General features: G+C 41.4%; 1 protein-coding gene across 1 annotated transcript in view; it reads left to right on the forward strand.

The window, feature by feature from the left end:
• Positions 1-15888, forward strand: part of nell2a (neural EGFL like 2a) — a 71548-nt gene that overhangs the window by 14812 nt on the left and 40848 nt on the right. Inside the window, exons 6-12 of the mRNA XM_044036731.1 lie at positions 833-905; positions 1506-1588; positions 1889-2017; positions 3716-3818; positions 6629-6723; positions 8714-8819; positions 9269-9397. Of these exons, the coding sequence (XP_043892666.1) occupies positions 833-905; positions 1506-1588; positions 1889-2017; positions 3716-3818; positions 6629-6723; positions 8714-8819; positions 9269-9397 (718 nt within the window). The remainder of the gene's footprint in view (positions 1-832; positions 906-1505; positions 1589-1888; positions 2018-3715; positions 3819-6628; positions 6724-8713; positions 8820-9268; positions 9398-15888) is intronic.

Below are 15888 nucleotides of genomic sequence, written 5' to 3' on the forward strand. Positions count from 1 at the left end.
CCAATCACATGGAGCACAGTCATAATTACAGTGGAGCTAAAGTATATTCTAGATGCACACGTGGCGGCTGCAGTAGTTTTATGGTTTCATTTCGGGGGGTTTTGATAGACGCAGCGACTATCCGCTTCCATTTCAGCCTGTTACCATGAAAAATCAGCACATCACTTCCACAGGATTTTAAATTTATGGCCAGCAAATTGAAGTGGCAAGACAATTTAAAAAACAATTTCCCCCCTAACTTACACCACTCCACTTCTGTAAGGGAAATAAAGGAATGAAATAGGCCAGGTAACCATGGTGACAGGATGTCGTGTGTATGTGTAACGTGTATGCTCGGTTTGGGGATTGGGCACAGGATGAAAGGCCACCGATTGGGAATATGTTTCTTGTGTTAATGCTCATCAGAGTGAGAGCGAGAGAATGCATCTACCTCTTAGAAACCTGCACATCACTAGTGCACTTAACTTTTCTCTTTGTGTCCAGTTCGGAGATGATTCATCTGAGAGACAACTTCTCTGTCTCTTATAATTTCATTTGCTCTCAATCCCAGAATAACTTTTTGTTTCACCTGTGAGTCATTTTTATGATTGCAGTCATTGTCCTCATAAACAGGGTTGTTGGGTTTTGAGATTACATTTCCTGTGCACGCTCTGGTTCCAGGTTATCTAATGTGGAAAAAATACAACGAGCAAGCTTAGATACCACCTCTCCTCTGGGTGCTGCCCACTCAGTGCCGATAAACGTGCTTCATCTAATTTTTATTACCCGTCTGCCTTTCTGTAAGGTGGTATTTTCCGTCATTAAAGGGTTTGCTGTGTGTCTCTGTGTTCAGGGAGTGATGCAGGATGTGGAGATCGTGGTCATGCCACAGGGTTACATCTCACAGTGTCCAGACCTGAACAGAAGTGAGTGAGGCGTCCTACACAACACATTTAAGATGCATTTCCACTCGGTGTTTAATTGAATTTAAATCTCATTGAATTTAAATTAGCCTGGGCACTTATTCTGCAACGCGCTGTTTGTTTGTTTGTATTTATATTCTTGAAAGGTGCTTTATTCACTGGAATTAAACAGTTTTAAAACAACCGGGGCAATTAGGAAACAGTTTTCTTTCAGAAGAAGGAAGAAGGCAATTTCTCACAAAATACAGCTATATATATATATATATATATATATATATATATATATATATACAGTATATGTTTCATTTGCATATTTCACAAATGAAGGTGTCTACTATATGAATATTACAATCAGTGCACAAGTTTGATGTTATCTGTGAAATAATATATCATCCGTGGCCGTCAGAAGAACCCAACGCACATGTATGCGCAAAATATCATCTACATACTTGTGATTACAGACTTCAGATTTACAGATTAAATCCTTCTTACATCAGTTCTCCCACAATTGCTTGAAATGATTGTGCATTTTCCACAATTATCACAGAATATCATACAGATTTGCTTGTGCTAATTCCCCATTTGCCGTCTCTTGCGTCTCAGCTTGTCCAACCTGCAATGATTTCCATGGACTCGTGCAGAAAATCATGGAGCTGCAGGACATCCTGGCCAAAACATCCAGCAAGGTAACGCAGTATGATATCGTCTTTCTTAAAGTATTTACCGTTTAAGGCGTGTGCTACATTATAGCTGTATTCTTTTGTTTTTGTTAACATTCACTGCAACAGGCAGTCCGTGGCTTATTAACAACACACTACAGCTATGTGGCCGTGTGTGTTTCCCGGTGAACGACTTTCTCCGCGTGAATATGCTGTAGACACACACACACACACACACACACAGTAAGGGTCTGCTCATATCTTATCTCCTTCTTGCCTTTTGTGTTTCTCTTCTGTGGGTGGGGCCGGGGGGGGCGACGTGAACAGCTGTCCAGGGCAGAGGAGAAGATGAATGGGCTGGATGGCTGCTATTGTGAGAGAACGTGCAGTATCAAGGGGGTCGTCTACAGGGAGGACGAGGGCTGGACAGATGGCTGCAGGAACTGCACATGCACGGTGGGATGCTCAACTGTGTGTGTGTGTGTGTGTGTGTGTGTACATGATGTATATGTTATAATAAAGAGCAAGAGAGGGTATTTGTTTAATATATGATTAGGTGTGTTTATCATTAACATGAATCTTTAATTAACATGCTTGTCAGACTGCATGTGTTTATGGTATTGTGTGTCTACAGGTGTGAATGTGTCACTAAATGTTAATGCGTGTGATGGTTGTACATGTTGTTGTTGTTTTTTTTTCATTCCCTGGCGTTGTGTTTGTATGCACACCTCAGTGGGATTGTCTGCATTTACATACATCAGTTGCTCCCATTGTAAGCCTCGCCGTTTTGTTTTGCTCCCTTGTTCATCAAGTGCGTCAAGGTGGGGGTGTGTGGGTGCACACACTGTGTTACTGTAGGGGTGAAGGTGCAGAGTGCAGGCGCCCCATTGTCGGCCGCTTGTGTTTTCATTATGTCCTTGCGTTGTAGGAGCGTTGCCCCTAGTTACCCAAGAAACCGTGTTTAAAACCCCTCACCGTATGCAGGATTACAGCAGTGCTTAGTTATGCTCGGTTCTCTCAGGAGCCCACTTTCATAAAGTTGGAATAATTGGCCAATAAGAAAATTAGAAGCAAACGGAGATCTGGTGCTTGTATCTAATCAGCAAACAGATTTCACCCCCTGTCAGTTTACCTAGCTTTGGAACATGAAACCCATTCTACGACTGAAGTTCTCCAACCAGTCAATGAGTTGCCTTCATGCACCACTACCCAACATGCATAAAAAAAGAAAAAAAAAAGGAAATCACATAACTCTCAGTGCACTGCACCTAATTGCTCTTGACAGATGATAATTATCATTAGGGATTTGTTCTGCCCACTCATCCTATGAAATCGCGCTCATTGCCAGGAACGGTGTGTTTCCATTTCTGCGCCGCAATTAAGGAATTAGACGGGATATGTTCCTTACCTTATGTGTGCCAATTAGACATGACCTTTGAAACCCAAAGGTCACACATTAAGATGTTATCAATTATGCAGATGAGGTTCATAGATGTTGCTGTCACAGAGCTTTCATCCATGGAAGCCATGCTAATTACAGGCAGAGCCAGAGCAACAGAAATAGCACAAGTGATACGTGTGTAGGAGTTGCTGTTGGTTATGAGTCAGTTTTTTTTCCCCCCATTTTTCACTTTCAAAGTTTGTCAATATGTTTTTATCACACCAAACATTTAGATTGAGATTGATTCATTTGAATAGAGTTCAACGTTTGTACCAGTAAAATGTAATAAAATACAGTAAGCCTTTAAGGCTTTTGATGCTCAAAATATCAAAAGAAAATTGTAGTTGTAGATTTTAATTCACTGGTGAATTGCCCATGCTTTACCCACTTTTCAACTGAACAAGTGGTATTAGTATATATTTAGGCGGGGTGGGGGTGTCTCGTAACAAAGCTACGGCCTAGTTCAAAATGCAGCTGCGCGTCTTTTAACTGGAGCACGTAAGAAGGAGCACATAACGCTATCCTTAAATGCTCTGCCTTTCTGAGCTACTTCGCCTTTACACTCCTGCCTGGTCTTTCTAAAGTGCTTTATGAATAAAGTATTCTGTATGTATGAATGTGTGCAGATTTGTTTTACGTATCTTTTACTTACAGATATTAGTGTAAGAATCGATCAGTATATTAAACGACTTGTCTTTCTCTCGCTCCACCAGAATGGCACGGTGCAGTGCGAGGCCATCTCCTGCCCTCCCCCTCAGTGTCCGGCTGCCACAGCGCCTGCCTACGTGAAGGGCGCCTGCTGCATGGAGTGCCAGCGTGAGTGGAGTACCCTTAACCTCATCACGCTTCCACACTTATGCAATCATGGACACTATTGTGCGCAAACATGTCCAAACACCACAGCACAGAAACCGCCACCACCACCACCACCACCAGCACCGCATTTAGAGCACACATCAAATGATGTCTCCACTAACAATTGACCAGGGCTCTGCTGTGTTGCTAAGCTACCTCCTAACATGCCTCTTGGGATGTGTCCACCCTTTTGCATTGATCAATCAATTATTCACTAGTGTGCTTCAAAACACAGATGGCCACCAGTCACACAGACAGGAGCCACTAAATCTGTGGCTGTTGCATGAGACAGAAAATAGTTTCTATAATTGTGAACACGAGTGTGTGAAAAGTAAAGAAGAAAGGAGTGTTAAATGCCTCAAATGATGATCACTTCTGGTCTAGTCTTCTTAAATGTCCATTTTAAACTTCAGAGCACTGGCATGTTCTTGCTGAATAGATTATGCTCTTTCATCACATATCTACACAGAGGGTTGGTTCATCTTCGGCAGTGAACTCTTATTAGCCTTCCCTCAGTAGCCCTCTGCATTTCATATTCTCTCAATTCTCATCTCAATAGAAATGGATTTAAGAGGATATTAGCTTCTCTCACCCCAACATTGCTCTGATATAAACGCAAATGAGATATGATGGGGTTTTTTGTGCTGTTAAAATTCAGAAAGTGTTTTCTGTCGGTGTTAAATATGAAATCTAGCAAGTGCAATAAGCAGGGTTATTATGACGACAACTAATACTACTACTATATTGTATTATTATTATTATAATAATATGATAATAATAATAATAATGATAATAATAATAACAGTGGATGTTCTTATATACTGTATCATTTAATAAAATTTTATAAGCAGACTGTAAATGTATCAGAATATACAATAATGACTCTCACTCACTCACTCACTCCTTTGCTACTGCTTTATCCTCTGACAAAGAGTGAAAGGCGAGGGCTCACAGGGCGAAAGTCGGGGTACGCCCTGAGCAGGTTGCCTGTCCATCACAGGGCAAACATACAGAGATGATCAACAATTCACTCCCACATTCACACCTAGAGTCAGTTTAGAATGAACCTAATCACAGTGGGAGGTAGAACCCACACGCACACTGGGACAACATGCAAACTCCACACAGGAAGGTCAAACCGGGATTCGACCAAGGGCCTGTGATGCAACAATGCCCACCACTGCCTCCCTGTGGGGCCCTCGATCTTATAATATGCTATACCACACTATACTGTACCGCGTGTGTGTTTAGTATTTCTTTGCGCAGTTATCTCCATCTCTTGTGGAAGCTGACTTCACTCGAGTATATTCTCAGCACACACTCCCACACACACTCTGCTGCTGATGGCCCTGCTTCCCTTGCAAAGCGAATAATAGACATGTTTTAACTTGTTATCAGTCATAAACCATTAGTCTTGGATTCTAATCAGCTTGTGTTGGCATAATTTCTGCTGACCCAAGAGTCATGGCTGCAACGCAGCGGTTTAATTTACGACTCGGGGATCTGCTGCCGCGTTACACAAATATAAACACATAGCAGGTAAGCCCCTTAAACTCAACACCCATGTGCAAACTTATCTCTGTGAGGTAGACAAACACACGCCGCTAATTATGCACGCTCGAGTGCTGGAGAGAAGAGAGCAGCAAGTTTCCCCGCTACAAAGACACGACTGGCTCTCTAAAAGCCTTATCTCACAGCACAAGGCCTTGCAGGGACGAGTTCTTAGTCTGTCCCCCCCCCCACTGATGGTCTGTCAAGTAGAACGTCAAATGACTGTTTCAGAAGTCCTTCACTTTCATGATGTCCTGCTTTGTAATAGGGCCCAACCTGCAGTGTCAATCATTTCTCTAACCCATATCAGTCTGAATCTGTCTGACCCCGGCTGCTCATCAAACGCACCCTCTGCTCGCCTCACTGTTCTGACACTGTCCACACAGTCAGGGATGGGATACAGCATTTCTGATACGGTATTTTTATTTTGATACATTTATTACTTGGGTATTTGGTATTTTATTTTGAAAAATTTTTTTGCTTAAACTTGGGGTGGTGAGTGTCTCAATCAGACATGACAACCGAGCTGTGGATAGGAATTATCTTTATTGCAATAAGGATTTTGTACAGAACAATAAGCCAATCATATTTAAACCAGCGTCCAAACAATCGCAAATTCTTCCCCGAGCCGTCATCATTCCTGCTCCGCTTTCGCTCACAGCGTGTTCATTATTTCATTGCTCCATCAGTAGCTTTGTTCAACTGGGTTTAAGTCAACAAGTAAATTAGCACATTTTCTGTGCATAATGACGCTTCATAAGCCATGTAATGACTTTTGTTATTATGAGTCAGTTCATTAATGTAGAAAATACTGCAAGATAAATATGAACTGTGGGTAACTTATTTGCTTGATTTCCATTGTTTCATTTTTAGAATATTTGTTCATTTTAATAAGTTCAGAAATTCGCCATTGCTTTTTGACACGTTTGGGGACTGAATAATGAATAATTCATCCACTTTTTTAGCTAAATAGTACAATATTAATTTGCTTAACCAGGGAGATTGAAACATTCTATGGATCTTGGAGCAATACACACACTTAAGACACACTCACGATCATTTATTTAGAGGTAATGCATTATAGATACGCCTCAGACACACAGTATTATATTGGATATGATGCCGCCGAAGAAATAGAACTTTCAAGGGAGCAATGTGCATTTATGTGTGCACATGTGTTTAGTTTTGTGTATTGATGATGGTTCTGTGTCCTCTTCCAGCTGTCTGCCTGTTCGGTGGGAGAGAGCTGTTGGTAGAGGGTGATCGGAAGGCTGTGCGCGACTCCGCTGGCAGGTGTTTGCTGTTTGAATGCAGGGTAAGTCATGTCAACACATGCTCATGCAGGGAGACTTAAAACACGCTTGGTAACAAAATATTTATTTAAAAGAAGTCTTATTTAACCACTCACCAGAAGGAGACATAGGGTGCATTCACACCAGCCCTTCTTAATTGAACCCTTGTTCGGAAAGTCTGCTTTCATTTGGGGAAGAAGCGAACTCTACAAACGTAGGTCTCGGTTCGCATCAAGTGAACCAAATGCAGGAAGCGGACTGCAACGCAGGGCAACCAACACATACGTGCGTGTAGAACGATAGCGGGGAGAAATGGCTGAACCCCTTGTTGTACGTTTGCATAAAACAAAATAAAAAAAACCAAGACCTATAGCATTTGATGCAGCTCCATGTATTGCTCATATTTGGCGAAAACAGAAGTTACCAATAGATGAGCAAGTTTTCTTGTTCATGGATTGTCTTGTCTTCTCCATTAGTATCTCTGGATGCAGCGCCGCCTCAGGCGAGGAGGGGTAATACATAATTCAAAAGGTTGGGTTTGTTTCACTAAAGTGCAGTGTGAAAGCAAACTCGTACTGGCTGAATGTTGGTGGACTATTAGGTGTGAAAATGAGCACAATATCATAAAAACTCATTTAACCAAACACTCTAACTATTAGCTCACTGAATACTCCTTGCAGTTACCTTGGTCCACTCAGAGAAGATAAATTCCCCAAATGAATCAGTTCACAAGACTTTACACTCCTGCTGAATTTCTTCACACTAATCTTTCATTGTATTCTTTGTAATCCAAAGAGATTGGGCTGAATACCACCAATTACGTTTCTTTTGGAGACCAGAGCGGTGGGCGTGTCAGTCACGGGACGACGCCACAGCCATTTTTCAGCACCAATCATCAGACACCACATTGGTCCCAAATCATGTTCATTTTCTGATTATTCAGACTATGTGCTTTTGTCTGCCTGGAGCACCAGATGGGTGGGTCGCTCACTTTTGGGGGCGTAATTCACTTGATGATATTATGCCAGGCAGGTCCAATCAATCACACAAAAGTGATTTGAAGTTTTTAATCATACATCTCTGTCACGGCAACCAGCGTTGCCATGAATCCTGCAAAAGCCCCGCTCAAATCTGCAGCTTCAGACAGCTGTATGGCTGCCGTGGCCACACCTGGACCATCTGTAGTCCCAGTTTACTGACTGGCAGTCCCAGGCAGATCAAAGAAATGAGGACAGGGAGTTCTGTCAGTCTGCCCACGGCTGCAGATTTCTCCAGGCTTCCCTTGACAGCTGCTTGTCATGCCTCTGATCTTCTGTCAGCCTGCTGGCTGCAGGGGGTTGAGGGAGGTGGGGGGGGTGAGGTAGAAGAGGTGGTTATGTGGTTAAAAAGTCAATGAGGAAGCTTGTTTGGAAAGTAGTTTGGGGACTTTTTAGGGAGAGGCTTCTTCCAGGATTTCATGTGAGCATGCGGTGCACAAGTAGAGATGTCGCTGTTTTATGAAAGCACTTTTTTGAGATTATCCTCACATTTCTGTGTGCTAGATTGAGAAGGTCTGTTCTTTCTGTCCAACTGTGTATGGTGTTAATGTGTATAAATTAGCATCAGTCAGGGGGACGTGGATGAGATCATTAGAGAGACCTGCCAAAGGCATGCTGGGTAAAAGAACCCCCTAATTAGGTTTTACACTCTGACTAAACACACATGCAGGGATAATCCAGAAGATTGATTCACTGTTTGTGTAATAAAGATGTGCAATGAATCACGTTGTAAATCATTGTGACGAACAGGAGAGAAGAAGAAGAACGCGTTTCTCCTCTTTCACAAGTTGTTTGGGATGAAAAAAAAAAAAATGCTATTGATGAAATGCATAATTGGCTTGTGATGAATACGCGGGGAGGAGGGGGAACCGGGAGAGTGACAGATGAAACATGATGGATGAATACTTACCTTCATAATTGCATCAAAGCCCTGAGAGAGTAACCCATGAGGACTTTGTCTCTCTCCTCGTCACAGGACAAGACGATGCATCGAGTGGTCCCCAGTGAACCGTGTCCAGAACCCAACTGTCCAGAGTCAGAGCAGATCACCTTGAATGACAGATGCTGTAAAGTCTGCAGAGGTATGGAGGATAAGTCAACCTATAATATACTATGATGTGACACCATCTAACATTATTCAGACAAGTCATGACTTCACTTGTGACCAGCAGTCATTTTACTAAAGATCTTTAAGTAAAAGCATAAATAAAGTGTTTGGAAAATGTGTTTTTACCAACGTGAATGGATTTACTTTATTATTAACAAATAGTACTTTCATGTGTGTGATGTTTAGCTCAACATATCCATCTATAATATTAGCATGTGTTTTCTCTTTTAATGATTATGAAGACTGAAGCGTCTCTTGAACTCGGAGGAAATTCATTTATTTCTCTGCAATACGCCCGGGAAAGTATAAGACATGCTAAGGACACTCGGAGAAAAGGTTATGTCATCGTGACATAACCTTTCTACCACCTCCATAACTTCTCTCCTTTGGGTCTCAACCTTCTCCTGTCTGTGCCTCCTGCAGGTCATGACTTCTGCTCAGAGGGCCACAGCTGTGTGGAGCACTCAGACTGTGTGAACCTGGAGGCAGGAGACTGCTGTGTGTGTAAGGACGGCTTCCGCCCACTCCGAGAAGATAATGCCTACTGCGAAGGTAAGACATGGCCCTGAATAATGAACCCTGACATTTAAGTTGAAGTTTGTTTGCCATCCAAGAGTGGATATGTGGTTGTTTGCTTTTCAATGAATGCTGAGGCTGCTGCATCCGGGGGGACGTGGTGTTTTAAAGATTCCGGTTGCGCTGACCCTTTGGTCTTCGCTTGATCTAATTTCACTTCTGTGAAATGAACACACAACTGGAACCACATGTCTGCCACTGAAGAAGATGAAGGCATAAACATGTGAAGGTCACAGAAGTGAAAGAGTGTCAACGTTGACCCATGAGCTCATGTATAGGTTTTTGTACAGTTCAGTGTTTTTGTTCTCATTCCTATGGCTGTAAATGTGTTTATATGTAATTATACCGGAGCAATCAATGAGCTCTACACTTGTGACTCAGATTCGTTGGGCATTACATATATTTTCTAAGCAGTTTCTTTACATTTATACATTTCTTTCACGTTTTCAGTGAACTTGTTGATTCTTTAGTGTAGTGACTCATTTTTCTAATATGAGGCTCTACATTGAACACGCCCTAATGCATTTCATATTAACATTTAGTTTCTATTGATACCTTACAGAAATGTGTAATGAAGACACCACGTTACTTTCTGCTGACAGGACAAAATGTCCCTGAAAAAAGTTTTGTCCTACAAACTTAGCTTAAAGAAAAAAGGTCAAAACATACACATCATGACACGCGAAAGAATGCAGACTTTTGCTAAATAACAATCAATTGTTGAATTAATCCTTTTTAGTTTCACATAATCCCTCAGTTGATGGGAAAGTGTAATCCTCTCATTATTTTCAGAATGCGTTCCAAGAGACTAATGTTTCCCCCTCTCCATCAAATATCATGCTGAGGTCCACATAGCATGTTGTACTTCTAATACAAAAATAATAATAATGAAGATAATATAATTAAGTAAAATGCTCGTATATGCAAATAATAAAACAATCAATAAAATCAGAAAAAGTGCGTTTGCTTCCCTGATCTCCTCTGGCAGGTGAAGGTGAAACGATGTTAAAATTCAAAGTAATTATACACTCACTATACGCTGATGGTGTTTCAGCTCAAGCTGTCATCTAGTATAGTGTATGTATGCACAGCTCACAGAGTAAATGCTGTCTCTGTGTGAAACACGTTCACCTGCGTATCGTCAACATACTGTACGTCCTTCTTCACGTGTCCTTTTCCTTTCGTATTTTTTCGTTTTTAAAGCTTCTGCCTGTGAGTACATGCCTTGGCTGATTATTATTATTATTTAATCATTAGTCTTCATGAGAAATGTCACTCTGAAAGAGTGCTAATGTTTCTCTGTGTCTGCTGGGTTCATTAATGCAATTAATGCATGTGTTTAAACACTTTAAAAGCACCATTTTGGGGTATATTTGACTCTCGTTTCCCTGAAGGTGGGAATATATTACTTTCATTGAACATTTGTGTAATTCATGTGTTAAAGAGGGAGATTAGGAATATGAAATATTAGACTCATAATTGGTCCCGAGTCAAGTTCCGATTTTTCTTTTGCGATCAAACGCTGACATTTTGTGCTCTACGAACAAACACTAGAAAACATTTGTCAGATTTCATTTTTGCAGCTGGTTGATTTTTGCAGTTGCCCAAACACTTTGCACTTTGCTGTTGTATAAATAAGGGCACCATCTCAGCACCAGTGCGAAAGCAAGTACAGGCAGACAGGCTTTTAATATCAATACTTCACATCCAGACTATTCATCTCAAGAGCGGCCTGACTCTTGCTGTAAAATTGGATGGCAGTGTTTGTGGTAAGTGTTTACATCAGAGACTACACAGAGAAACCTGAAATTGACTCAATCTGCTGATGGAGTTCTCTCAAAAGAGATTGATTTTCTGTGTGTCTCCGTAACTCACTTACTATATATGATGTGTGTGTGTGTGTGTGTGTCCGGTGTGTGGAAAAATGAAAGAACAGACTTGCCAAAGATGGATGTATCAGAGGATTTGTGTGCTCATTTAATCTGCAAAACCACTTTTGTGTCCGCGAGGAGATGCACACAAAGATGAGTGAAATATGCTGCTTTCATTTCCAGATGAGTTTCAACACTGGTGAGATGAGATGTGAATTCCAACAGTGAGCAACGTTTGTGTATTGAAAACAGCAGTGACATGATCAAACAGAAGAAGGAGACACACACACACACACACACACACACACACACCTGGGTTTCTTTTTTCGCAGTAGACACATTCGCACACATTGTATGGCTCTTGTTAAACGGTAAAAAGAGAAATCACAAGCAGCAGAGACGGAGACTAGCTCTTTAAAACATTCCTAGGTCAGAGATGGGCTCAAAATAGATGATGAGATCACTGCTGTGTAAATTTTTCATGGAAGCAGCAGTAGGCAAAACTCAGGGGGATACTAGCTCTGTCTTTGTGTGAGTCTGGGCGTACAGGTGCATATCTGTGTGTGTGTGTGTGTGTGTGTGTGTGTGTGTGTTGGAGAGAAAAGTGGAAAGAGCCCACTTTTCTCTCCCCCCTGTCCTCTCAGTACAGTCAGCATGATGACGGTCTGCTTTGCTACATGCTTGCATGTGTTTAGGGCAGAAATAGAAAGAGGGACGAGCAGTGGAGGAAGTGACAGACCGTGTGATTGTCTCTGAAATGAACCGATCAGTATTGTTAGGCGTGCTCAAACAGTCAACCAAACATACGTTCTCGGCGAATAGAATGGAAAGACAATTGTCTTATAAGTAGGGCATCGTTCAAGTCCTCATTATGCACAGTGTGTGCATCAGTGGTGGTTGCTCTAAGGGAAGCTCAGCTGTGTTGTATTCACATTTCAGTACTATTCGTGCGTTAGAACGCGTCATTCAAAATCAGCTGTTGATCACACACGACTTTTCGTATTCCCGTAGCAGCCTCCGGATTAAAGCCACTAGCTGTTCTCTATGGGGCAGCACAGAATAGGGTTTTTTTCACTGCAGCAAGCTCAACGGTGATTGGACAAATGTGGCAAAAACACCACTTCCGCAGAAGCTCAGCTTCTCTCTGAGTCAATGTAGCAGTCAGCCATGATGACTGGAGGAACTGTCTGATGATTGACAGCGTTTGCAGAAACATGCACAGCAGCAGAGCCTGTTCTGCCTCAGTCCTGTGTGGATTGTGCGAGGGAAGTCTGTAGACAAATAGCTGGCCGTTGTGTGTTATTTGCTTGGTGATATAGCCCATTTTGTACATAAAAACTCTATTATAGCATTTCAGTTTTACATAGTTTCCTTGTTCTAGTTGTTTGTGTGCAGAATTTATGTATGAATAACTGGGCGTGAAATGAGCTTCCCTTGTTTTTAAAGACCAGCAACTGCCACTGGTGTGGGCTATGTGCACAGTCTTTAAAAAGTCGGAGGCTACAGGAGTTGTGGACTGGTGTTTTAGTAATACTAAAGTTACTAACACGGAATGGCTGCATGTATGCTGTGGAATTATGCGTGAAACATGTAAACACTGCAATCTTTACTTTTGGAGGAATGTTACATTTGTTTTAAAAAACGCTGATTCTTCAGCTTCAAGCTACTTTAACTAACCTGCTAATTCTGTACAGCACGTGTTTAACAGAAAACAGGCCACCTCTGCGTTGTTCTTCATCATTGTCCTCTCCCTCGGTGCTTACCAGCACATGAGGACCAACCCCAGATTCACTCTGGTTTTTGAACGGCTTTTGTCCGCTCTGTGCTAAGCCTCACTAAACCTGTGTTTCTTATGTGCGGTGTCTGCCATTATCGCAGCCTTTGATGCTTACCCAACTGTAACATGATCTTCTCACACTGGCCCAAAGTTGTCACCCAGAAATGTTTCCAACGAGAGCAAAACAAAGAGGAAACCGTAAATAACGGCTGAGGGCAGTGTCTCTGTGGATAAAAACGGGTTGACGGGGATTAACTTTGGATTAATCTGTATCCATGGTTCTGAAACTGTGGTACGTGTAAAGAACAAAAAGATTATAATATATCAAATAATAATGATAATTACATCACCTTATCTCTCACTCAATCTTAATCTAATTTCACTATACTAGTGTCTGATATATGTGAGGAAGAGGAGCATGATGAGAGAGTAAATAATCTCATTGGGAATAAATCAACGCCAGTTTACATCACTGTATTTTAACGTTGATGATAATGGTGTTACCTCGAGAGCTCAGTATTTTTTCAGGTAGTACTTGGTATAAAACGTTTGATCTATATTGTTTTTGTTTTTTTTTTCTAAAGAAAAATGCTACATAGTCTATCTTGAAATATCATGAGGACACATTTGTTTGTCCATTAACAATCAAGCCACTTTGGATAAAAGCGTCTGCTAACACATGTAATGTAATCATTTTTACTAAACATAAAGTATAATTCATGTCGTGTCGTCCCGAAAATGCAACTGACGGAAGAAGTCGAGGCTGTTTAAATACAGAGTGAAGTGACATCACCTATGATTTGATGTGTTTGTTTTATGTGAACACACATCAATCCAACCGCTGCTGCTGCTGCTGCTGCTGCCTTTTTTTAATGTCACAAGGTAGCAGCAGGCTAATTGGCACAGACTGAAGAGCACAGCCTTCCTCAAAACCCAATCCCTGTCACGATGAGCTCAGAGCCTCTGGGCTCCCCACCTGCTGTGATCCTGACCCTCGACACACACGGGCAAACACGTACACATTCTGCCTGGCCGCGTGTTTGTTTACACACACCTCACCTCCGTGACCTCACTGAAATGTCAACCACAATAGACAATTCCACCGTCATTCACACAGACCCCTCCAGTGCAAATAACAGTCTCTCTGCACACTCTGCTTGACCAATATCCCGAAATGCCACATGGGTGTTCGCTCTGCTCCTTTTTCCAGATGGGATCACGTTTATTTCATTGACTGCTTTATGGTCAAGTCAAGTGGATTTTTTTCGATGTCAGCCACATAGAAAACGTCAATAATTCTCAACCTACTTTGTAGTAAATGAAAGTCTCATCTGTCATCTTTTAAAATATGATAGATGATCAAGGATGGAACTACTCAGTGGTCTATGATGCTTATAGGTAATGCATAAGTAGTGAAGATACTGTATTACATTTCATTTACACTAATGTGGTGCATAAATTAAATGCATTTTAAAGCAGATTAAACATTGTGATGTAATAACTGGCTATTGATATTTGCATGAGAAACCTGATCACAAAGTAATCAAAAACAAGGAAAGACAAAGCGGGGGAACAAAATGGTTGTTGTCAGCCTTTTACAGCCCTAATATTAGCCCCTTTTTTTCTTGTTTAGACCTATGATTTAGGGGCTGCACTTGGTCGTCACAGAGTGAAGAGTGATTGATGACGATGCTCCATCGATTTACACAAGGTGTAAAATCTTTCCCAGATTAATGACAGCAAGTGATGGAGGGCACCACCCCATCCACGCTCATACGGCACGTAAACATGGCTTTTTTGTTTAAATTATGCGCCGGGCTTAATTGAACTCATGCAAAGATCGAGTGTCGCGTGACGCACACTGTATGAAGACACCCACACACACACGCCACACAGTGGTGTTGTCGTCTTCATGAAGTAATCCAAGATTCATGGATGTTGTTGATAGGGATGGATCTTAAGTCTTTTTATCACATGTGATTTATGACTGGCTGTCGTGGGTTGAATACAGTGTTGTGATCATGTGCGCACATTATTCACGTACATTTGCAAATGACTTGCTGGTTTCCAGTGTAAAAGGGTTCTTCGATCATTATGTTACTGTTAAAGTGACGCTCCGTCCATTGCACCTACAGACACGCACGCAAGACAAACATGTTTTCTTATTTGACACGTTCTTTGACAGCGAGTGATCAGAATTTACTTCTTTTTTTCACTTCATCATTTTGCCATTTTCTCCCACTCAGTAGTTTTATTTTTGGCTTTGACTTCTCTGCACTTGTTTTGGATGTTTCTGAGCGTGTTTATTTGGAAATGATTGCCCAGTTTATTTAGTTGAAAAGATACTGGTTATTTTGTTTCTTGTATCTGTGGTGCTTGCTTTAATGATTCCTGATAAAGGAAACTGTGCGGTTTTGTTTCACTTCAACAAAATGACTTAAATAGCTGGCTGAACTGTAGATCCCACAATACAACTCATAGTATCATATTTTTTCTAAGAAGAAATAGAAAAAAGAAAAAAGTCCATACCTGAGCTGTTATTAAAAATGACTCGTTGCGCGGCTGAATACTCAGCTAATATGAAAACTAATCACTGGATTAGTTTGAACCCTAATTAAAAACGTTTCTTTTTAATTATTTGAAAAGAGAAACCTATTGAGGGAAAACTGAGCATCAGATGAGATGTTTAACACTCAATCAAAATATTATTTCCCACTAGCTATAAACGCTTGGTCTAATGACACTGCCGTAAACCAGTGTTGTCCTCTGAAATGACAACTTCCTCCACCCATGAGGAATGAAGGCCAAACAGAGAAGAT

This window comes from Solea senegalensis, linkage group LG10 (assembly GCF_019176455.1).
Source record: "Solea senegalensis isolate Sse05_10M linkage group LG10, IFAPA_SoseM_1, whole genome shotgun sequence".
Classification (NCBI taxonomy): Eukaryota; Metazoa; Chordata; class Actinopteri; order Pleuronectiformes; family Soleidae; genus Solea; species Solea senegalensis.